At 41.0% G+C, this 25,639-nt stretch overlaps 1 protein-coding gene and 1 pseudogene across 2 annotated transcripts in view; one reads left to right on the forward strand and one right to left on the reverse strand.

Moving 5' to 3' along the window:
- Positions 1 to 25,639, reverse strand: part of EFHC2 (EF-hand domain containing 2) — a 203,199-nt gene that overhangs the window by 99,896 nt on the left and 77,664 nt on the right. For both annotated transcript variants that reach the window (XM_072744937.1, XM_026012247.2), the window contains exons 4-8: positions 16,433 to 16,656; positions 11,913 to 12,164; positions 8,629 to 8,742; positions 8,122 to 8,260; positions 1,347 to 1,512 (exon numbers count right to left, since the gene is read on the reverse strand). In XM_072744937.1, the coding sequence (XP_072601038.1) occupies positions 1,347 to 1,512; positions 8,122 to 8,260; positions 8,629 to 8,742; positions 11,913 to 12,164; positions 16,433 to 16,656 (895 nt within the window). The remainder of the gene's footprint in view (positions 1 to 1,346; positions 1,513 to 8,121; positions 8,261 to 8,628; positions 8,743 to 11,912; positions 12,165 to 16,432; positions 16,657 to 25,639) is intronic.
- LOC112930008 (U6 spliceosomal RNA) lies at positions 13 to 106 on the forward strand (annotated as a pseudogene).

Here is a 25,639-nt window from a genome sequence, read left to right on the forward strand (position 1 = left end):
AATCTTTAAAAATAAATAAATAAATAAATAAAATAAAACTGGAATAATACAGAGAAGATTAGCATGGCTCCTGTGTCATTAGGATGGCGAGCAAATTCATGTTTTAAAAAATAAAAATAATAAAATAACCAATCGATGGTAAGAAAGTGGAGAAAAGAGAACCCTCATTCACTGTTGGTGGGAATGCATGGGGCAGCCACTTTGGAAAACAGTATGGAGGTTCCTGAAAAAATTAAAACCACTATATGATCCAGCCATTCCACTTCTGGGTATATATCCAGAGGAAATGAAATCACTGTCCCGAAGACATACCCACACCCCTGTGTTCACTGCAGCATTATGAACAATAGCCAAGACATAGAAGCAACCTAAGCGTCTAGCAACAGATAAATGGATATGGAAGATGCCACATGCGCATACGGAAAGGAATATTATCCAAACATAAAAAAGGAGGAAATCCTACCATTTGTGACAACATAAATGGACCTCGAGGGCATTATGCTAAGTGAAATAAGTCAGAGAAAGACAAATACTGTATGATCTCTCTTACATGTGGGATCTCAAAAAACCAAACTCACAGAAACAGATCAGATGGGTGGCTGCCAGAGGTGGGGGTAGGGGGTGGGCAAAATGGGTAGAGGGGATCAAAAGGTATAAACTGCTAGTTATAAGATCAGAAGTCCTAGGGGTTTAACGTACAACATGGTGACTGTGGTTAACAATACTCTCTTGTATATTTAAAAGTTGCTGAGAGAGTAGATCTTAAAAGTTCTCATCACAAAAGGAAAAAAAATCCTAACTAAGTGAAGTGACTGATGTGAACTAATCTTCCAGTGGTGATCGTTTTTTCAAAATGTATACATATCCAGTCAGGTTGAGCACCTTAAGATAACATAATGTTATAGGTCAATTACACCTCAATAAAACTGGGACAAAAAATAAATAAAATAACCACTCAATTGAGGACCTCTTAATACTTGTATGTTAATCAATTTCATTAAAAAGCTATAATGGTATGTGCCTGGACTTTTTTTTTTAATTTTTATTTATTTATGATAGTCACAGAGAGAGAGAGAGAGAGAGAGAGAGAGAGAGAGGCAGAGACATAGGCAGAGGGAGAAGCAGGCTCCATGCACCAGGAGCCTGACGTGGGATTCGATCCCGGGTCTCCAGGATCGCACCCTGGGCCAAAGGCAGGTGCTAAACCCCTGCACCACCCAGGGATCCCTGTGCCTGGACTTTTAATTATACGAGCTGAGTGTCATGTCTTCGGCCATGAGGGCTACACTATAAACCCTGAACGCATTTGGGAAAGATCAGACTGGTATCACGGTTCCCTCAAGCACCTGTCTTTTTCCATGAACTTCTTGAAGTCCCTCTGATGAGGTGTGGGCACGAGGCCTATACAGGAACGGAGAGAATCCTCTTCAGAACCAAAGCCGGTGTAAGGTGGAAATTTCCTTTCTATTTTTGGAAGAGGTGGAGCCTTGCATGGAATCGAGGTAAAGTTCTCTATAACAAAACAAAGGCAAATGAAACATCAATATTTTTTTTTTGCCCTGATTGTGGCTGTTTTGAAAGGTTTGTTATGTTTTCAAGATGGACATGGAGAGCTTTGTGTGGACTATTTTAAACTCTTTCAAACAAAACACAGCAAAACCCTGTGAGGGTAGGTTTCAATCATGTTTATAAAAACCACAGAACTCACTCAATAATCGCCATTGGTTTGAAAGAAAGAAAGGAAAAAAAAGAAACTGCCTGTGTCAAATAAGTAAACATTTCTCTTTTGTCATCACATCCCCATGTCTGACTATTTTTCGTTCTTTTCTGATTTTCCCAATGATAACGAAAATTCAAACTTGGAACCTTTTGCCACCCATAGCCTGTTTTAACCTGCGACTCAGCCCTCTCCTAACTTCAGCCAACACCCACTAATCAAATTCCTTTCTAAACAGGACTGATTCCTGACTGTTTTGCCTTTACCTTCCCCATCCACTGTCCCCTCCCTCCTGTGTCCACTTTTTCAGGCCTCTCTCCTTCCTCTACCTCAACACCAGGCCACGGCACTTCCCCATCTAGTGACAAAACAAAACTAAAACTTCCTCTCACCAGCCACCGCTCCAGGTTGCTCTTGTGACTGTCCAAGAAAAGACGGAAATTGTACTAAAATGTGACAAAGCAAAAATGCCCAAAACCCGCCCAAAAAACAAAAATTAAACCGATAACAAATGCACGAAACTTTAAAAATCACCTCTGCCGACTCACTCAAAGGAGTGTTACTTGGAAATACTATTGATTTTCCTCACGTACTTCTCATCTGCGAGGAGGGAGAGATGGACAGGGAGCTGAGGACATATATGTAACAGCCTGGGAGCTTTCAGGCCCTCACTTGTGAGGCTGTATAATCTTTGAGAAGCGTGTATGCTCTCCAGAGCGACTAGCATGTTGAACCAATGGCTCCAAGTCACTTACTTATGTTTATCCAAAGGGCAAAGAAAATGGCAGGATCTTCCCGAAAGCAAAACACAAGACAATTCATGGAACCGAGCTTCTACTTCTCCAACCCTGAGTGTCCCCTAGGTGCTGCCATTCGTGACTCAAGAGTAGTTCCATATAAACAAAGATTTCCTTTTCTTTTGTCAAAGTTCTAACCGAATCAAGAGTACAGATTTAGAGCACACCTCTGTAACTGGAAACGTGCATCAATTTGTCATCCAAGGCAACCTAATTCTTAAAATTGAGGGGTTTTTTGTGCATGTTTGTTGTTTTTGTTTTGTTTTGTTTTACTGCTGGATCGAAGAAAGGCAAAGGGTTTGAGGCTATTTCTAACTCTGATTGGAAGACATTTTCAACTTTTGCATTTCCTTAGACTTCCTTATTTCTTAGCCTTTGCACGAAATCCCCTCAAGCATAATCCCCAAAAGAGTATTGTTCTACCCTAACAGAAACCGCTCACAGAAGACATATTGGCAGAGAGAATGCCATCAAAGATTTCTCACTGGCTCAGTGAAAGGGAGCAGCCAGGCAGCCAATACAGAAGTGACTTGAGAGCCTCCCCTCTTGCTATTTTTGTGGCAATTAAAACCTTGGTAATGAAGAGGAAAGTTCAGATCTTGGAATTAGGCTGAACTACAGCAGACCCTATCATTGCTGACCATTAAATTAAACATGCCACTGACTGGAACCTTCATTTCAGGTAAAGGACCATAGGATGGCAGGGAAAGCTCCACGTGATTATTAGGAAATTATTTGGGCCACGATCCGTTTCTTATGACAGGGGACATATACACACACACAACTCTCTCTGTACTAATCTGAACAGTGTAACCAAAAGAAGACACATACTGAATCACGAAGTAATTAAGAATGCATTCTATACCTCCCCGTCAAATTACAGGTTTTATAACAGTGTTGTTTTCTTAACTACATAATTTTTGCAACAGATTTAAGTAACAAAAGAACCAATTTAGAGTTTTCCTCTGCACCCACAGTGCCATCTAGTGTATAAAAGCTGAGAACTGTCCCACTCCATCATGCTTGACTTTTTTGTACCTCGTACATCTTTTTGGGTCCTCTGGCCCAAGATCCAGAGAAATCTGGATAACTGTGTACATTCGCAAGGCTTCAGGCTTGCACCAGAATGTTTCCTGCCTTTGATTTTCCATCATCCCAGCATCCTGCATGCTTCAGGTATTAAAAACCATTTGTTGGCTATGTGAAAAATTATGTGTGTTTATACACAGCATCTTCCCAAACATCTTCTCCAGCAGTGTTCTGCTGAACCCTGAGACACATCTGTCTTTCCAATGATTTGATTCCTCTAATTCCCAGTGACTTGCAAAAACATATATACCATTGTCTATCCACGATTAACTAGATTCCAACAAATTTACAGAAAGGTGCTAGTTTTTTAAAAGGAATCTTAATGCCCCTTCTAATATTTGCCATCTCAGTTGGAAATAGTGCTGGAGAAAGCCTTCAATCACCTCAACGTTCATCTTGTATATTCTAGTAACCCAGATATGGACCCGGACTTGGGGAGGCCTAGAGCCTGTAACATAATTTGGGAGGAAATCTTCAACACAAAGAATGCCAAATTATTATGACAAAATCAGATCCAGGGCCTCTGACTGGGGCTCCTACAAAGGAAGAACCCTAAAGCTCAAGCTTCATTAACTTCATTAACATCAAAGTAATGTTCTTCTTCTTGTAATGTTCCTTCTGCTTGTACCCAATATACCCAGGTCAAATGATTTGAGTCAGATGTTCATTTCTGGGTCAAATAATTAGTGAATCACACACTTTTTGAGCTCTAGCTAGAACATCCTTAGGGATCATCCATTCCTCAATCCTCTGTACTTCATAAGGGAAGAAAAAGAGGAAAAAATGTTAGATCCATTGGGGTCATGTGGTGCAACAAGAGGCAAAGTCTACTCCATTATTGCAGCCTAAGATAGCTAATTTGCTCAAATGATCATTAAAACTCTTATCTTGGATGTCCCACTGCTTCTAGCACCAAGAGTTCAGAGTTCATCAAGAGGCCAGAAATAACACCACAAAATTAAAGATGATTTAAGAATTTTGCTCTTCCATCTGCTTTGGGCTCAGGTCCTGATCCTGGGGTCCTGGGATCGAGTCCCACATCAGGTTCCCCTGCTGGGAGCCTGCTTCTCCCTCTACCTATGTCTCTGCTTCTCTATTGTCTCTCATGAATAAATAAATAAAATAATTTTTTAAAAAAGAATTTGCTCATCCTTAATGTCAGTACAGCCTAATAAGTATTCAAGAGCAGGGAGAATGGCTGGTCTTTTACTAGTTTGGTTCCCAGCCACTAAGAATAGATGATAGCAAGTTCTCCTATAGTAAAGAAATAATAATCCAAGGCAGGCGTTCTAAGGTAAGAACATTTTACATTCACGTCCCCATTCCTTCAGTGAAAGAAACACATGCTGGAGCCCCTGGAGCCTTTTCTAACCTTTATGCTACAGGAAAGTCCAACAGGCCTCCATCTGCCAGTCCGTGTTCATCCACATGAAATAATGAGGGAGTGACATGCTACAGCCCAGCAGGTGAGCCAGGGCCAGCAGGAAGGCCAAGCGACCTAGGGGGGGAGAGTCACATTGGAATGCTCTGTGCAAGAAGTCTATGGAATTGCTTTCTCCTTGGAATCCTTAAATACAAAAAAAAAATCTTATCTTTTTTAGGAGACAAACTGGGTTTTACACCAGGGTACCAATAACTCTAAACAGGACTGGAAAAAGCACCAAGGCTGCCTTTATGAATCTTCCCCACTGGCTTCCCCTTAGGAGGTCCCTAGTTGTGTGGTTAGCACCTGTCATCTCCTTCCTGTGGTGCTGCGGAGTGGAGACACCAGGTATTCTACTGACCACAATTACTGACACGGAAGGAAATGGGACTGCAGTTATTAGCAGGAATTTGTTCTGGTTTGAGCTCCAATGTACCCAAGTATGATGTATAAAATTTGGTCTGATGAATTTATAGAAGCAGATGAAGTCTAAATAAAAATTAAAATGTCAGAAGCAACTGTATCTAAGTAACATTAAGTACATTAATTTAACCTTACCAAAAAGTCAGAAATGGCAACGTAAAGATTATCAGGGAACACGGATTCACAACCCACCCACCCCCCGCCTCCGCTGCATCACGGATGTAATTTCTAGTCATTACTTACATTAAGTACACTGTTGTTACTTAAGAAATGTTGTGTAATAATAGTGTCTGTTAAATGGAATATTTTAACATATGTTATGAGAAATCTAAAAAGTCAGCGTGACTATAAAATGCATCATAATTTTGCATTTGCATAATTTTCTGTTTAAATGCATAATGCTCGTGTTATATTAGCTTTAAAGGCACAAACCACTTTTTTTTACATAATACATAATCCTATAGAGTGAACAAAAGAAGGGAGCAGAAAGGAATTAAACACTAAGGCTCAACACAAATGGACCCTTGGGCATGTGAAGTGGATTCATTTGCTGAGGATGGCTAGATTTAGAGTATGCCACTGAATTCACTCTGCCTCTGCAACTTCCCTGAAAACCTGTTAAGAGACTAACAATGTACCATGTCTCACCATCATCATATTCATTTTCCCAAATGCCACCTTTATATTCTCAAAATCAAGGTGATGGACAATCATGGACCAAATGTTGGGCTCTCCATTGAAGGGATCACATGATGTTTTGGAAACTTTGCCCCATCCTTTATGTTATGATCATCTTTCAGTATGACTTGAGTCCATACTTTCAGTTCCCTTATCTTTTCTTTTTTTTCAAATTTTAAGTCTGTACTGACAACTTATTGACTCTGAACAGGTATCAACATTTGTTAAAAACCAAATTCTCCCTCCCAAAGACCTATAGCCCACTAGCAACTTCTCTATAATAGCTACCACATGCACATTCCTGGCTGCCTCTTGTTCACAGTCACCAAAACTAGTATGCCCAACTGTGTCCACGAAAGAGGATAAATGTTAGAAAATAAGAGACCACCAATGTGGACCTACAAGGCCCATGCATTTTAACGCATCTGGCATACAGATGCAATGGAACAAATTCCCTTAATGAACCAAAGAGTGAGGGTCACCTAGGTGGCTCAGTGGCTGATCATCTGCCTTTGGCTCAGGTCATGATCCCGGGGTCCTAGGATCGAGTCCCACTTTGGGCTCCCCGTGGCAAGCCTGCTTCTCCCTCTGCCTAGGTCTCTGCCTCTCTCTGGGTCTCTCATGAATAAATACAATCTTTAAAAAAAAGGGGGGTGAAATTGAAAGTCTTCTTTATTCCAATCCTTTGTGTTGCTCTGCCTTCTTCCGTGATGTAAAGATTCCCAGGAGGGAGGGTGCCTGGGTGGCTCAGGTGGTTAAGTACCTGACTCTTGATTTCAGCTCAGGTCGTGATCTCAGGGTCTTAGGATCTAGCCTTGCATTGGGCTCCGACTGACATGGAGCCTATTTGAGATTCTCTCCCTCTCTCTCTCTGCCACTCCCCCTGTGCAATCACTCACTTAATCAATGAACAAATAAAATCTTAAAAAAAGAGAGAGAGAGATTCCCAGGAAGCCAGGAATACTAATGGGACACCAAAACACAAGAGGTGCTCATCTCATTCTAGAGAAAAAGCACCTTATCTTTTAGGAAGCTGTGGTTGCTTCTGGCTTCTATCTCATACCTCAGGGAAGTGTGCTCATATGAACGCTCCAAGGTTCAGAGAGGAATGCAGGAGTAAGCAGCACTCCCACCCCAGCCAAACCCCAACCTGGGAGGTTGGCAAGTCCCACCAGCCTGTACTTAGCCTAGCACCAGCAGGTGCCTGGAGCAGGGCCCAGGATGAGGGCAAATCCGGCTGGCAGGTTTCACAAATGAAGGATTTGTTTTTCAGGTTTCGTATCAGATCCTCCCCTGCTTCTATGATTCCCATAACACCATCCAACGTGCTGTAGGTTTCTGTTCTCCTTCCCACCTAAGAAACTCTTTGACTCTGTAGCTCCTAAGTCCTACCACAATAATCTGTGCCTGGTAGGTTTTTAATAAATCACCTGTTTTCATTCTGAACTGGACTCATCTGAATAGAATACCTAAGAAGAGAGAAAAGCTGGAAACATAGCAGGGCTTCATCAGAAAAAGGTAGAGCAAACTGGCACAAGAGAATTCCCCCAGAGAACTCAAAGACACAGTATATCCATTGTAGTTAGCAAGAATTCAGTGAAAAGAAAAGCATTCAGATTCCCATTTCAGTCGCTCAACCAGAAAACACTGACCCTATATTGCAGTAAGGCGGGAGGCTCGCTTTTATAAAGGAAAACAGAAGCCTCTGGCATCAGGCGGACAAGTTCAAATCTCAGCTCACCCTTTACTCACTGCATAATCTTTGACAAGTTAGCCCTCTTAAGGCTCAGTTTCTTCATCTCAAAAATGGGAATAATGAATAATCCTCGGGTCGTTGTTAGTAACGAGTAAGACTACAAATGCCCAACAGAGAGCAAATGCTCAATAAATGGTAGCTCTTAGGAGCATTTAAAACTCAAAAGCAAAATTTTAAGTAGGGAACAAAGATTCTAAATTTTAAATATTATTTTCTAATGTACATATGTATAACTCACCAATTCCATATTTCGTCTTATAATAAGTCTTCGTAAATTCATCACAGTCACAAAGAAGTACTTTCCTTCCCCACACATTGATGGTGGCTCCTATGAATAGGTCACTATCTTTGTAAAACTCTTGATCTAATTTTCCTAGCTAATAAAAACAAAGGAACAAAGTATTGGCATCATAGACCCTCCAAAGACCCAGGCATTACCTTCCCCCAAAAAAAATTGTTTAAAAAAAACCCACTCAATTATATCATTTATAACAGAACTTTTTAAATCAAACCAAGACAACTAGTGATGTCAACATTTGGAAAATCTTTTAGTCATATAGCGCTTGCAACCAGCAAGCACTTAAGCATGTTTAGTGTTGACAGCCAGCAGTACAATGTGTGCATTTATGTATTCGTTAACTTCATTCACAGTTAATCTCACAAGACAATCTGTGACTCACACTGCACATTTCACGTTCCAGGAAAGTCACACTGGAAGCAGCAACGAAATGTTAAGGTTCCTCACCTTGTATTTATCCAACAGGTAGCCATCCACTCGATTCTCTTTCAAGCCACCATAAATATTAAGAACTGTTCGATCTGTTACCTGGCCTGGCTGACAGACTCCAGGTGGGCCATACTGGAAGACAAAATCCATACAAGGTGTGGTAGACGGCCTACTAATCACAAAAACTATCATGGTGAGGGGCTCAAGTGGGAAATAGGCATTGTATGTGAAGGGGAGCAAACACACCACCCCAAAATAGGCCTCTTGGGTGTGCTGAGTTTTTTTAAGAAACAAGAGACACGGAAGAAGCTGAAATACTCTTCTGTAAAAGACATTTATATGGATAAAGGAAATCTAAATTTATAAGAGTGTCTCCCTCTGTGTACCACGAAAAGAAAGAAGACTTGAGATCTCTAAGACCTCTGATTAGTGGAAAAGATGACAACCTAAATCTGCATCACAGCCTTACTTTTGTTTACTGTGCTTTTCTTGGTGACCCCCTATAACTACCCTTCTTCCCATCTCCCCTGGCAGCTTGCTTCATCTTTAGCTGGCGATGGTATTTAAGGAGGTAGCTTGGGCCATTTCAGGGAGTTACTCCATTTTCCTGAGTCTCTCTCATGTATACAGGAGATATGCATGTAATTCAACATTTGTTGGTTTTTCACTTAATTTTTTATTATGGGGGTGGGGGGGTGGTCTCAGCCAAAAGCCCAGAAGGGTAGAGGGGAATTTGGTTACCCTGCCCCTAATAGGGTTCTTCTCTGCCATCATACTCCATTTCCCTCTCCCTATACTTCCACAATCATCCTTCAAGGCTGTGATAAAGGCCCATCGTTCCTGTGACCCTTCCTATCCTCCTGGCCTGTCCCCAGTCCACACCTGCACAGCACCTACCACACGGTTAAACCACTCCTGGTGGTTCTCTAAATGCTTCATATAAGCAGACATCTTTTCTCTTCACTGAACTACGAAATGACCCAAGGAGGAAACCATGCCTTGCCTTCTTTACTCAGTTTAGCATCTTGCCCAATCCTGAGCTCAAGGAAGCACTAGTGGGCTAACAGAAGTTACCCAGTGGGGCAGGGGAAAAAAAAAAGTGCAGGCAGCCTCTACAGAAACCGTGGCCCAGGGATCCCTGGGTGGCGCAGCGGTTTGGCGCCTGCCTTTGGCCCAGGGCGCGATCCTGGAGACCCGGGATCGAATCCCACGTCGGGCTCCCGGTGCATGGAGCCTGCTTCTCCCTCTGCCTGTGTCTCTGCCTCTCTCTCTCTCTATGTGACTATCATAAATAAATAAATAAATAAATAAATAAATAAATAAATAAATAAATAAAAAAGAAACCGTGGCCCAGAGCAATCCATGATACTCCTCAGTTCCGGGCACTAGAGGTGGTCCTAGCAGTTGCATGAGCTGCAGGAAATATCCTAACTGACTTGTGTGAGTCAATAGTGATCAGCTTATCACATACAGATGACAAATCTGAATCATCCCTGATACGTGTGACATAAAATGCCAGTTCAAATGTGTGAATTCATGAAGTGTGGGGTATAAGTAAGCCATGTAACAGAAAAACAGTACACTTGGAGCAAATTCTGTCTTTGCCACTTACTGGCTACAGGACTTGGGGCCTGATATTTACCTTCTGAGAACTTCACTTTTGTCAGCTAGCTGCAATAATAGTCCTGATTCCTTGTTTTCTCAAAGTATGTTTGAGTGTCAAGGGAATACCTACTGCTATTTTTCCTCTCCCCCGTGAGAATGTAAGTTCCATGAAGCAGACTTAATCCATTTTCTTTTTTACTCTAACTCCAGAGCTGGCACACAGTTGACACTTGATAAATATTTGCTGAAAGAATGAATAAATGAAGCAACTGATACCAAGACACACTGCAAATGTCAGGTGCATCATTATTATTTTATAATTAGCGTATCGGTCAAAGCCATTCTAAAAACAGGCTTCCCCTCCTGGCCACCTGCTGTGCATACTTCAGAACCCCCTCTGGGACAAATCCTGCCTCCTCCCCTCAGCCCAGGCAGCACAGTAGGATTTCTGGTGGTGGGCTCAGAGAATCTGGGAGAGCTTCTGTGAGGACCAAGTAACCATCAGTGGTTTGAATCACAAATGAGTGTTATGGTAACCTCCTCAGTAGCAGAAAGAAGAATGTTAAAAAATGTTATCCAAAAAAAAAAAAAAAAACTTAAAAAAAAAATGTTATCCAAATAACAAATGAAATGTAACACAGAGCTGTGAAAAGACCTTTGTTTGTATGTGTCCTTTAAGTGTTCATAGGTTCTTAGTGGGGTTTTTTTGTTTTTTACTATATTATCCCATTTAGCTTTTGCAGTTACTTCCAGAGAGATACTCTGTTAACAGCATTTTAGAGATAGGGAAATACACTCAGAGAAGTTATGTGATTTGCTGAAGGTCACACAGCTTTTAAGTGGCAGACCCATAATTCCAACCCAGGTCCTCTAGTCTCTGTGCTGTTTCTGCTGCACTCAAGTTACTTAGCTCTCAAATGGCCATAAACATGTAGAAATCAGTCTCACAACTGTCTTTTAATAGTAAGAAAAATGTAAAAGCTGTCATTGATGCAAGCCAGTGGCTAGTTGATGACTGGTGGCTACTCTCCTAAGAGTCATTCCTGTGCATACACTTACAGGGGTGCGTGTGTGCATGTGTGCCTATGTGTGCTTGTACATTCACAACCGAGACCAAAACCACTGCTATCTCCTCAGTAGGCTTTAGAGGCCAGAGGCCAAGGCACTACTCAAGAGCATGAGCAGTTTTGTTTTTTTTTTAAGATTTACTTATGTATTTATGGAGGCAGGGGCAGTGGGATCTCAAGCAAACTGTGCTGAGCACAGATCCTGACATGGGGTTTGATCTCAGGACCCCAAGATCATGACCTGAGCTGAAACCAAGAGTCAGACACTCAACTGACTGCACCACCTCAGGTACCCCACAAACAATTCTTTTAACTAAAGAATATTTTACTTTCAGAAGACTGATTATGAACTCGATGAATATGCACTTTCTATTGCATTTCACTTTTTTCCTTTACTTGCCTTGATTAAACCCAGAATATTCCAACCCTGATTTGTCATATCCTCTATGGTACTTTCACAGATGTGTATTAATAGCACAAAATGAAGGTTTCTTAAACACCTGTACTCATATATGATAAGTGACACACGGTCATGACATAGTCATAACCCATAACATTCTGGACAGCGAGTGGCGAGAGTCTCTCAGCCCACAGGCAAACTCGGGAAGGGGTTCTGGGTCTGCCGCTCACCTTGGGTAGCTTTCTCCTCTGGAGGAACAATGACATAGCATCCCGGCCTGAGTTATGTGGCATCACTTCTTTGACTTCAATGGTATCATCAGACAGAAAGTAATGCAGAATGAGCTCCCTTCGGTCCCCAAACAGGGTAGCTGAGTCGTCCCATAGGCAGAAGAAACGTAAAACCTTCCTATCATACTCAAGGAACTGTTTCAGGGTGTCAAAGGACTCATAGGGGCGTAAAGGCTTCATGCAATCTAGAGTCTGAAAAGGGAAAAAAAAAGTCAAGAACAGCAGTTGTGCATGATCACTTCTGGGATGCAAGCAATCAAAGAACGTAAAGATACCTTTCCCACTGACTATTCTGTAATATTTTTTTAAAAGTCAACTGACTAATGACATAGATATATATACATCTACAGCCAGCTGTCACCTTAAAATTACAGTCAAGTAGTAGGAAGCTTTTAATATTAAGCAGTGTTGAGGGGGACACTTGATGGGATGAGCACTGGGTGTTATTCTATATGTTGGCAAATTGAACACCAATAAAAAATAAATTTATATAAAAAATATATTAAGCAGTGTTTTAATACACTAAAATACACTTCTATGATGCCTTTGAAAACTGGTTTTTCTCCAAGACTTAAAATTCTTAGGAACATACAAAACTCATGTGTGGTGACAGAAATTAGAATGGAAATTGCCTCTGGGATTGACTGGAAAGGGGGAGAAGGGAACTTTCTGGGGTGATGGAAATATTCTGTATCTTGATTTCTTTGTCACTTACTAAATTGCGTACATTTTCCAAAACTTGTTGATCTATATGCTTAAGACTTATCCATCTGAGTCTATGTTAATTATATCTCAACCCCCTCCCCCCCTAAAAAACCTGCTCATCTTTTCGCTGAGAATTCCTATCTGTATATCCTTCTTATTCATCCAAAGATTTTTGTAAAAGTAAAAGGGAAGAAACACAATCACAGTTTTATTTTACTCCAAAGCTTTATAGATCAAGGATCAGGAAGGACAGGAGCAGAGCAAATGGAGAATTTCCCAAGCCGCCCAGAACCGCTGCATGGGTTCTGTTGCCCAGCCCAGGTACCACTACTTCTATGATCTTCTTGGTGTGACTCTATTTGCATGTTCTCGGCCCTGTCTTGGGAGCAAAACTGCCCTCATTCTATCTGATGTAGCCAAACAGGATCGTTATATAAGGAAGTGCTCATTGGCAAGGAAGGAGTCCCCTGTCAGCATACGTAATCGTATCTGTCAATTCTCAGAATTCTCTATCTGTCCAGGGCAGTCTGGGTACAGACTAACTGCAAGATTTGGGGAGACACCGTGGCCTTCCAGGGGCTCTTACCTTCTTCTTTATCCTGGATATTTAAATGAAATTACGGCACCTCTACTTTCATCAACTGAAAAATATTTCTTTGGCATTCTAAGGCCTTTAAGGAATGCATTATTGATTATATACCATTGGGACTCTTTTCAGTTTAAGTTAAATTGTTTAATTTTAACTTTATAGTTGAAGGCAGCAAACATTGGAGAAGTAAATGCATTAAAGTCAATATAAAAGCCTCTTATTAAACTCCTAATTTTCCACAGATTGCTATATTTATTGAAGAGCTTTCTCCCCGAGGGATTAAATGCAAAAATGATTTTCCCAACCTGAAAGGAAATTAGTTAAAACATTTCTTGGCTGTTCCTGGTATTTATTCTCTATTCCTGGCACAAAAATTTTTTTCTTCATAAACCTATGAAATGGCACAGTGCTCTCTGTATTTAATAAAATGCATCATCATCCATAATCGCTATCATATAATACCAACTGTGAGTGAATGAGTGCAGCCATATGCAAGAGGTGGTAATTCATATGGATCTATTCTTTTAGGTTCTCTCTTCTCCTTGTAAAGACTCTATGTTTATCTAGGCTCTTTCATCTAGGGCGTTTGGAAAAAATAAAAATAAACCCAAACTATAAATCTGTTCATATGACAATATACACAGGTATAATTCCACAGGGACTTCACCTTAAATATTCCAGGATCAACAATATATATTTTTCAGGAGGGCTGCATGCTTACAACATTAAAGAATAACTCTACTGGGGTCAGGAGGTGGAACAGATGAATGACCCTACACTTAGCTTTGAAAAAGAGATCAAAACAGAATCTGGGTGCTATATGTTGGCAAATTGAACTTCAATTAAAAAAAATATATATGGGGCAGCCCAGGCGGCTCAGCAGTTTAGTGCTGCCTTCAGTCCAGGGCCTGATCCTGGAGTCCCAGGATCGAGTCCCACATCGGGCTCCCTGCATGGAGCCTGCTTCTCCCTCTGCCTGTCTCTGCCTGCCTCTCTCTCTCTGTGTGTCTCTCATGAATAAATAAATAAAATCATAAAATATATCTATGGAAAAAAAGAGGGTCCAGGTCCCCAAATTTCCATTGACTGATAAATGGATAAAGAAGTAAATGGGATACTACTCAGTCATGAAAAATAATCAAATCTTGCCATTTGCAACAATATGGATTAAGCTAGAGTGTACTATGCTGAGCAAAATAGGTCAGTCAGAGAAAGACAAATAACAGATGAACATAGGTCTGAGAAAGAGGGAAAAGGGAAAGAGGGAAGCAAACCATAAGAGACTCTTTTTCTTTTTTAAGATTTTATTTATTTATTCATGAGCGACACAGGCACAGGGAAAAGGCTCCATGCAGGGAGCCCGATGGGGGACTCGATCCCAGGTCTCCAGGATCAGGCCCTTGGCCAAAGGTAGCGCTAAACCACTGAGCCACCCGGGCTACCCACCATAAGAGACTCTTAATGATAGAGGACACACTGAGGATTCCTGGAGGGGTGGTGGGTGGGGGATGAGCTAAATGGGTGTTGGGCATTAAGGACGGCACTTGCGATGAGTGCTGGGTGTTATGTGTAAGTGATGAGTCACTAAATTCTACTCCTGCAACCAATATTCCACTGTATATTAGCTAACTAGACTTTAGGTGAAAATGTGAAAAAGGAAAAAAAAACAGAATCAAAGGAGAACTTTATTCTAAATATCATGTTATCTTTCTGCAAGGAAATTACTTACAACTTTTAGAGACAATAGGAATGAGACTAAACTGATGTACAGGAATAGAAATGAGAACAGTGGTTATCTATCCCAGGGTGGGAAGAGTGATTGGAAAAAACCAAGAGGGGGGATCCCTGGGTGGCTTAGCAGTTTAGCACCTGCCTTTGGCCCAGGGCGCGATCCTGGAGTCCCAGGATCAAGTCCCGCATCAGGCTCCCGGAATGGAGCCTGCTTCTCCCTCCTCCTGTGTCTCTGCCTCTCTCTCTCTCTCTCTCTCTCTCTATCATAAGTAAATAAATCTTTAAAAAAAAAAAAAAGGAAAAAACCAAGAGGAAGTTTCTGGCGGGATAGACACATTATGTATCTTGATTTGGGTGTGGATTACATGAGTGTATGCATTTGTTAGAATTCACCCATCTGGACAGACTGGGTGGCTCAGCGGTTTAGCACCACCTTCAGCCCAGGGCCTGATCCTGGAGACCCAGGATCGAGTCCCACATTGGGCTCCTTGCATGCAGCCTGCTTCTTCCTCTGCCTGTGTCTCTTCCTCTCTCTCTGTGTCTCTCATGAATAAATAAATAAGATCTTTAAAAAAAAAAGAATTCACCCAATTGAACACTTAATTTCTGTGTATTTTAACTGTCTAATCACATACTTCAATAAAAAACAACAACAATAATGAAATTCTGGGTAAGAAGTACAAGATTTAAGTTGAAATCCCAGTAAGAAGACTGGCTGGGTATGTGACCTTCCACAGGACACTTGCCCTTCTGCGGGTTCAGAGTCTTCCATAAAAAGTATAAAATTGGGACCAACAGATCCTTAAAAAAAAAAGACATCTTTAGAAAGACAACAATACTACTACTAACACCAGTTCTTGCTTCCCTATACTAACTAGGGTCAGACTTAGAAGACAAACACCGTTTTATAATAGGGTACATCAGACTCATGGTCCTTTTCCACTCCCCTAGAACATCTCTACATCTGATGCCATCAAAGCTACAGCTGGGAGTTCTGGGGAAGAAGGAAAAAGGTATATCCCCCAAGGCATGGTACAATAAATCAGTAGTACAAAAGCAAAAATTGTCCCAGAGTTAGACAACCAAAATGAGAAAAGAGACCAAGTAAGAGTGGACCTAACTCATACTGTCAGAGACCACAAAGCCAATTGTGACTCTTAGAACCTGTCCCATGTAAGCAGCTCACTGCAGACTCCCTACCGTCTGGAAGGGACACTCTCCAAGGGAAGAAGTGGGGGCGGGGGCAGCGAGTGAGACTTTCCTGCCCTGATGTCAACACCCAGAGTTCCCTCTAGCCCAAAGGAGAACAGGACCACTCCAGTGACTAAGACCCCAAAAGGTCTTTCATATCTGCATCAGGAGTATAGATACCCTTTATTGACCCTCCTTTATGGATTCTCATTCTGAACACAAGAACTCATGGATAACTTCTTACCTCTCTTCGTATCTTCATGTAAGGATCTTCTGGACACTGTCCTGGGGGGTTTAATTTGACTCCAATTTTCTTCAAAAAGTTTTTTGTGAATGTATCACAGTCATAAATCTTGAATGTCCGGCCATAAAAGATAACGTCTATGTTGATATTAAAATGATGCACAGTATAAAACTGATCTTCATCAGGAGGTGGGAGAGAAATCCGCTGACGCCGGATAGAAGTCCCTATGGTATGGAACAAAATATAGCTGTTTCACCGGGTGGCTAACAACGTCAGAGCACATCTCTATAACCCTAAATGCTTTCCCACAACAGGGAAGTGGGCAAAGGACAGGTTCTCGGAGGCAGCATTCATGTGTTCCAATTCTGAGGGTACCTGAGGGAGCGGAGACTTCTGAGATCCACAGTTATTGACCAGCCTTGTATGTTATTAATGTTGCCTAAGTGGTACTAGGGAAATATTTTAATAAACTATAAAGATTAGGGAGCAAAGAGGGGCACAAACACACAGTGACCTAATGTGCCAGACACTACCATCATGTCTGTTCCCAGAACAAGCATGCTCACTGTCACCCACTAGCACTCAAAGTGAGCACAACTAACAAGGCAGTAAGATGTCAAAGCAAAGTTCTCACAAAAATGCATATTCTTGGTTCAAAAAAATTAACTAATAAGCTTCAATATGGCAGGTGTCAACACCACGATTTACAGCTTCCATAAGCATGAATGACTTCATGCTACTCTGAAACTTCATGGAATCTTCTTTCCTCTACCAAACATTTCTCCCTCCACCCAATCACCTCTACAGAGCAATGCTTATCAGAGGCTTCATCATCTTAGACAGTGTTCTGGGCCAAAAGTTCTGGATCTCATTCCATCTTTTACTTCTGAGCCTATGATGCCCATTCACATCTCCTCTTGAGAATGCAGACCCCAGGTCCCCTGAGTATACCCAAAATGGGGTCGGCCACTGGCAGTAAGAGTGTTCACTTCCTAGATGAGTATACCAACTACACCACACCATACCTGTCAACTTACCCAAATACTGCTGAAACCTGTTGTCAAGAATTGTTTAGGGTTTGAGATTTTATCCTACTTGCAAGCTAACAAGGTCCACGTAAATCCTGCCCATGCAATGGATTATATTACAGAAGATGAACCCGCAGTTTAGGGAACCCAAATCTTTTATAATGGACAATAAGCATGCCTGCTTTTTTTGTCTCACAGGGAGGCATTAGCTTTCTTAGACTAGATCGTAAGCATGTCTTTCCTTTGTTCTGGAAGGAGACACCAACTCTAACTTCCAAGGATATGAGCAAACCTGCACTTTGCTCCAGAGGGAGAGACCATCTTTGTCTTCCTTGAAGAGACAGCCAAGAACAAAGAGCAGTGGGTGCCTCTGCTTACAAGATCTCTCAATGCAAGGTACCCATAGAGAAGGGTCTCTCAACATCTGTGACTGACTTTGGGCTGAGAATCTACTCTGAGAGTAAAGGGAAAAGAGAAAAGGTGAGCAGGGCAAACTGAGGTAATGGTTCAAGTCAAAGTGGCTTGTGTGACCTCTGTATGGAAGTATTTTAGTATAAAGATGTCAAGCAATCTTCTTCATATTTTATATAACACTGAGAATGGCACCTTTTTCTGAACTCTAGAAACACTGAGAAATTCTCCATTCCTATTCATTATGAAGCATTTAATGAATATCTTCATGTGCCAGGAACTATGTTGAGCTCTGTTCCATTTTTCTCCTAATCATCTTTTCACTCTGTTAAGGGGAAATGAACTAAAATCATTTTCATCTTCTTTTCTTCGTAGCAATTTTTAATTACTTGGTACATTAAATTAAAATAATAAAACTATAAAATTAGAACTGGCCTAGAATATTTTTAAATGTACTACATAAAAGATGATATAATTTTACTGCAAAAAAATTATACTTCAATTAGCCTTTAATTCATGCCACTGAAAACAGTATGCAAATTATTTAATCATTCAAGATTAGACATTTAGAACAAATTGCATACTTAAACATCTATAAAAGCATGGGCATTTCAGGTATTTTCAGAAACCATTATATATCTCTTTAAAAATACTTATATTGTGACAGTTTTTAAGATATATAAAATTTATTCAACAGCCAGGAGCTTGTTCAGAAATTCCATCTATCTTGCATTTGTACTTCATTATGAAAATTCAAATAAGCAAGTTAGTGCTGATTTCTGTTTAGTAAGACTTTGAATAGGACTCTTCTATTTTTCTAGGTGGAAAGAATTGGCCCACCTACAGAGCTTTCAAATAATAATAATCAGAATCATCATCAGAACACTAGGATACACTTTCATATACATTTTCTCATTTAATCTTCACTAATCCCGTGAGGTAGATAATGCACGAAATATAAATATTCTGTTTATGGATGAGAAAAGCAAGGTTCAGTGTGGTCAAGTGATGTGCCCAAGGTCACGCTCTGACAAATGGCAGATCTTGGATCTGAATTTTGAAGCTCTAAGTAAATATCAGCACTTTCTGGGGCACCTGGCTGGCTCAGTCAGAAGAGCATGTGACTCTTGATCTCAGGGTCATGAGTTTGAGCCCCATGTTGGGTGTAAAGATTACTTAAAAGTAAACTCTTAATAAACAAATAAATACCAGCACTTTCTGCAGTTTGCACAGAACTATATCTCACTGAACTCCAGCCATAAATTACTTACTTACTTAAGTGAAGGAGCGGAGGGAGCATTACAGACCAAACTGGATAGAAACAGGGAGAAGAGAGAGAGAAGATGGAGCTGCTCTTCCAAAAGAACAGCCTCTCTGTCCTCTAAAGGCAATTTTCTGGAGATAACCCACTTGCCTGCTGCAGCAATGCCCCCTCCAGGGCCAAGGTCACTGCATTCCCTGCACCCTTCCCCTCAGGGGCCTGCATATCCCAGACTCTCACACTTCCTTATCTGTGATCCCACACTTCTCTTGTAGATGGTTCTTCAAAGAGCCCAGAGAAGCAATTTGTGGTAATAAAGAAGCGCCATCACCTTTCATGGGTTGAAAAGAGAAGACAGGCCTAATGCTAAACATGAACATTTTTAATAACAAGAAATCCAAGGTCACAACTCCACATTAACCAGAAAACTAACATGGGCCTTTGGGAATGGACAGTTGTCCAAGAGCTTTCAATAATGTATTCGTGGCATCTCTCAACTGTGTCCTTTGGGGGGCTGAAAAGTTCTATTTATTGATATTTTCGTAGTCTTAAGTCCTCCATGATAAATGGCAGAAACTCCACCTGCAAGAATTTGTTCTGGAGTATCAAAGAAAGGGGCAGGATGTCATGTCTTTGTCACACACTGTGGAGCACCTGAGATCATCAAAGTATACAAATAAAAATAATGCTATAAAATGGAAAAACAAGAATCAAAGTACCGTATCTGCCCTTTAAATTTTTAAACGTCTGCCTTCTTGACTGCCCCATAAAGACAATTTGGGCAGATGTCCAGGCATCGGGTGCCTGCTTTTCAGCTCCTCATGATCTTCATATTTTATAGCTCTCTTTTTTTAAAGGCCCTGCTATCTGATTATACTCTATACTCTGCAAGCTTTAACTTTCTAGCATGTCCCTGTGGTTTAAATCAAAATGATGATATATCCATTTATGTTTAATGCATTTGCAGTTCATTCATTTGGGACTTACCTTAGATCTTTGCTCATACCACTCAATTTGGTTTTTAGAAATTCACCTTCCAGAAGTAAGACTCCAACCTCTTACCTCTATCTTAGTTTGCAGTATGTTTCATTCATTTTAGTAACACTGCAGACCTAGGATACATCGAGTCTAGAGACAGGTATTTGTTAGGTGAATAAACATTCAATTGGAATTGCCACTTGTTACCGTGACTACTAAGTTAGAACCCCCAAAAATTAAGACCTTTCACTGTGATCAGACATGATATTTTTTTCTCCTGTTTTTTTTTTAAAGATTTATTTATTTATTCATGAGAGACACACAGAGAGAGAGAGGCAGAGATATAGGCAGAAGAAGCAGGCTCTGCAGGGAGCCTGAGCGGGACTCGATCCCACATCCCTGTCTCACACCCTGAGAAGGCAGGTGCTAAACCGCTGAGCCACCAAGGTGTCCCTTTTTTCTCGTGTTTACAACTATTCCTTCACTGAACTGACTATTCCAGGGATGCCTGGATGGCCCAGCTGTTTAGCGCCTGCCTTCGGCTCAGGGCATGATCCTGGAGTCCCGGGATCGAGTCCCACATTGGGCTCCCCGCTTGGCGGCTGCTTCTCCACCTGCCTGTGTCTCTGCCTCTGTGTCTCTCATGAATAAACAAAATCTTAAAAAATAATAAAATAAAAATAAAATGACTTCCATCTTTATTTTTATAAAAGGTCCTCTTTGGAGGTTTGGCTTCATAAGAATAACTTTTAAGATTTTATTTATTTATTCATGAGAGACAGTGAGAGAGAGAGAGGGAGAGAGAGAGAGAGAAAGGCACAGACACAGGCAGAGGGAGAAGCCGGCTCCATACAGGGAACCCGACGTGGGACTCAATCCCAGGTCTCCAGGATCAGGCCCTGGGCTGAAGGCAGCGCTAAACCGCTGAGCCACCTGGGCTGCCCAGAATAACTTTTCATACAGATAGCTTGACATCTATTTTGTAACAAAAGAATACAAGGGCAGCCCCGGTGGATCAGTGGTTTAGGGCTGCCTTCAGCCCAGGGTATGATCCTGGAGACCCGGGATCGAGTCCCACATGGCGCTCCCTGCATGGAGCCTGCTTCTCCCTCTGCCTGTGTTTCTGCCTCTCTCTCTCTCTGTGTGTGTCTCTCATGAATAAATAAATAAAATCTTTAAAAAAAAAAGAATACAAAATTTAAAATCTTACACCTCTGATCATAATAAGAAAGAATAATCCTGGGATGCCTGGGTGGCTCAAGGGTTGAGCATCGGCCTTCAGCTCAGGGTGTGATCCTGGGGTCCTGGGATCAAGTCCCACATCAGGCTCCCTGTGGGGAGCCTGCTTCTCCTTCTGCCTGTGTCTCTGCCTCTCTTTCTGTATCTCTCATGAATAAATAAATAAAATCTTTGAAATGAAAAGAAAGACTAATCCTGTGTGTGTCCTCCCCCTAGCCACTGGATGAGCCTCAAATGATAGCATGTTAGGCACTCTAACATCCTCTTGCATTATTGCCTTCTTGCCTTATTTTCCTTATACACCTTAGGATCTGCTCCCAAATATCTCCCAACTCTGCACACCCTCTCCCCCCACTTTCCCACCCTTTTCTCTCATGCTGTTCCTTTTGGCTAATATGCCTTCCTCTTCCATCTTTATCTGGAGGAAATTCTGAGGTACCACTCCAATGACTTCTTCTCTTTTCTAGATACTGGCATTTCTCCTTCTCATCCGTCAAAGTACCTTGATGCCTACCTTATGTTACAGACACCGTCTACCACTTTTCCTTTCCTTTTTTTCTTTCCTCCCTTCTCTCCTTTCTTTCTTCAGCAAATATTTATTGAGTAGCTACCATGCACCAAAACACCTGTCTTCACAGGCCACTGACTTACCTCCACTCTTATATTCTACTCTGCTCCATTCAATGACAATCCCTTTGCCAGGGTCCACCCTCTGGGGCTACCAGGTTTAGTACATTGAAATACAGGATGCCTAGCTGAGTCTGCATTCTAGATTAACAGTGAATAACTTTAGTATAAGTATGGCCCATGAAATATTTGGGGACATACTAAAAACTTCACTGCTTATCTGAAAATCAAATCTAGCTAAGCATCTTGTATTTATCTGGCAACCTTACCACCATGCCTCCACTTTACAGGATGCAGTACTTAGATGTAGTATATGTCCAATTTGAATGAATGACATATGAATGTCACATGTGGTAATTACCTTTGCTTGAATCGATTATCTTAGAGTATTGAAAACATATTTTAAAAAGTATGATGTTGAAAGCCCCAACAAATCACTAGTGGAAATAAGTGTTCTGAACCAAGAACTAAGTGGAAGCCAGTTTTGAACTCCAGGCCTATAGAACCAGAAATCCTTGCAGTCGGCCAGGAGGTTCTGATGACTGCTCTCAACTGAGAACAACTGGTATAGACACCTCACCAGAAATTTATAACAGGCTTCTAACCATTAGTCTTTCTTTAGCATAGATTGGTGTGAACTTGGTAGTATTTAATAATGATTCTGTTAGACAATTGGAAGTAAAACTACTGGCTTTAACCTCTGACATTCTTGCTTGGTGTAATGCTGTTTTAACTACATTCCAACAGAACAACAAATTCTATATATATGACACATCTAACCAAAAAGAGAGTAATGTTATGGCAAGAAAGAAAAGCAAGGCTTGTGCGACAGTGACTTGACTTATAATGTACATAGATCTCTCTGCCAGCAAGGACTCGTCAACATTAAAAATACGTTGTTCTGATTAGAAGCTGCATGTAACTGAATGCCTATTTTGGCATCATGCCTCTTTTGTTTCTGGCTTATTCCAAACTCCTCCCCATACCCCTAAAAAAAAGAAATCACATGACAGGAGAGGCAACTATAAAGGAGGCTCCTTCCTCCAGATGCGCTAATTTCTAAATAGTCAGCTCCACAAAAGAACAAATGTATCTGACTTCCCATTTCACTTGGAAAATAGAGAAACCCTATGGAAGTGACAAGAACATTATCCGTGTGTATCACCTAAATATAACCTAACCCCTTCCCAAGGCCCACGGTGCATAAGCAGCAGTCCCAGGCCACTCAAGACACAACTGAAATAAACACCACCTACCCTGTCCCACTGAAGTCTGAGCCACTGGCTCATTAAGCTTGTTTGTTCTTTTTCCCCAATCATTTCATTTAGGAAAGCCTGAAGAAGGCGTTTAAGGGATTTTCTAAAGTATCCTCTATCCAAGCAGACCTTCCTTAACAAGAATTATCATATTAAATATTTCAAGAAAGACCAGTTTCTTGCTAAATAAACAAAGATTGATGATAGAGTGGTTATTTGGGTTTGCTTTCCACACTCCTTGCTATGGCCTGCCAGGTAGCTCTGCTGACAAATTCGGTCTTGTTTCACAGGGAGATGACTGTGTATTCTGTATATATCCCTTGAACTGATCAGAGAGAGCCAATCAGAAATTCTGAAACTTTGAAGAGACTTTAAAGTTGTCTTTTACTCAGAGTTGGGTTTCCCTACCCCATGCTGAGTCTTTATGAATTAACATTTTCCCCTATTCACCTAAAAATTATTTTCAAATAAATTATTATGACTAACTTCAGTTTGCCTTTGGAATCTGATGATGTGAGGTTTGAAATCAAGAGGCTGAGAGAATTGAAAAGTCTTATAAAAGCCTTTCCAAGAGCTTCATAGAGGTTGCATTTCCTTTTTCTTCTTAGATGGTTTAACAGAACTAAAGACTCACTAGATGGGGGGCAGTAAGCTGCAGCAATATAAGCTCTCAATTAAAAATAAGAAAAACAATTCAAGTCACTGTTAAATGTTCAGGATGTCCCATGACCCCCCAGTCTCTCATTTGTGTAAATTGGGTGTCATGTGAGGAAGGTAATCAAAAAATAAGCAAAAAGCTTAGTTAGGGAATATGAGAGTAAAGCATTTAAGTAAATATAACTATGATATTTATTAATATAAAAGTATTTATGAGAAAATATGTTTTGCTAAGGCAATACTGTTGCTTACATAATTAAACACACTTAGGTAAAACAGATGTTCATAGAATTCAAAAGTTGTGAATTTTCTTTCTGTTCAGAAGTAATTCTTCAAACATTTCCCAATACATTACTCTCAATCTTTAAAAACTGCCTTATAGATCTTTAAAATGATCCTAAAGACGGGAGACTGAGGCCCCTTGTTGGGCTCTGAGCTCAGCACCGAATCCCCTTGAGACATTCTCTCTCCCTCTCCCTTTGCCCCGCCCCCTACACACTCACTCGCACTCTCTCAAATAAATGAATCTTATTAAAAAAAAATGACCCTAAAGAGTCTGAAGACTTCTTGACCTTTTACAAAGTGTCATACTTCCATCCAAATAAAAAGGCCCAGGAGCGGAGAGTATGTCAGAGCACAAAGAATAATGAGGACAGCTCGTATCATCTCCCCCACACCAATTCTCACTTTCTCCCCTCCACTAGAAAAAAACAAGTACAGACATTAAATCCAATCTTCTTCCTTTTTCCACCACCTCAGCAGTGCCTCTCTTCCACCCTGGGAGAATAAGCCTGATTCCGTTCATGATCTAAGTACCTTTGATTTCCAGTCCACATCTCCAGTCCTGACTTTCTTCCTGAAAACACACCCCAAGAGTCTACCTGCCTGGTGGGCATCACCATACAGACGCCCGAAACCCACTTTCAAAGGCCTCATGTGTCAAAACAAACATACCCCAACTTCAACCCCAGTGTTGCTCCTTGCTCCAGGCTTCTGGGTTTTACTGATGGATCACCGTCTTTTCAACCAGAGTGAGCTCCAAGGCAATTAGTTAAGATTTAGATGAAGAAAATTACCTCTTGAAGCCTCTTTGTTTGTTTTATGTAAAAGGTGACAATGACCTACTTTAGATGGTTGTTGGGGGTGGGGGGAGTAAATGAGATAATGATAGAGTAGATACTTTATCACCAGATATTTCCGTTCCTCACTCTCTATATTTAATTGTTGGTCAAGGCCTATCAAGTCTGCCAATAAAATGTCTCTGTAGTCTTTCCTCTGTTTTCTATTCCTACCCTCATTATCCCGGGTTTGTTCTAACTGGTTTGTTTCAACTGCAAAATTCTTGAACTTGTCACCTTGTTCCCTCCCTTTCATCTCCAACCTGCTTGCTATAAGCTCTGTGAGATGGAGGTCTTCTTACTTTTGTCTATTCTCCCAAAACCCAGCACAGTGCCTGGCACAGACTAGATATTCAACAGACAATTCTTGGCAATGTTGACCAGCCCTAAATTCATCATCCAAACACAATGGAGCTATGTGCTGAAATAACCTCAATCTCATGAGCATTGAAGGAAGTCTTCTGCATACTGCATCATCATAACCTTATACTCAGAGGCCCATGGTCTCCTGAAATTCCTGCTTCTCCCCATAGAACCCACTATTGTATAACGACATGGAGGCATTGGGCCCAGATAAGAAGTTAATAAGGAAAACAGTTTATTTAACACAGGCAGAAAATCATAAGATGTGT

Source organism: Vulpes vulpes, chromosome X, assembly GCF_048418805.1.
Source record: "Vulpes vulpes isolate BD-2025 chromosome X, VulVul3, whole genome shotgun sequence".
NCBI lineage: Eukaryota > Metazoa > Chordata > Mammalia > Carnivora > Canidae > Vulpes > Vulpes vulpes.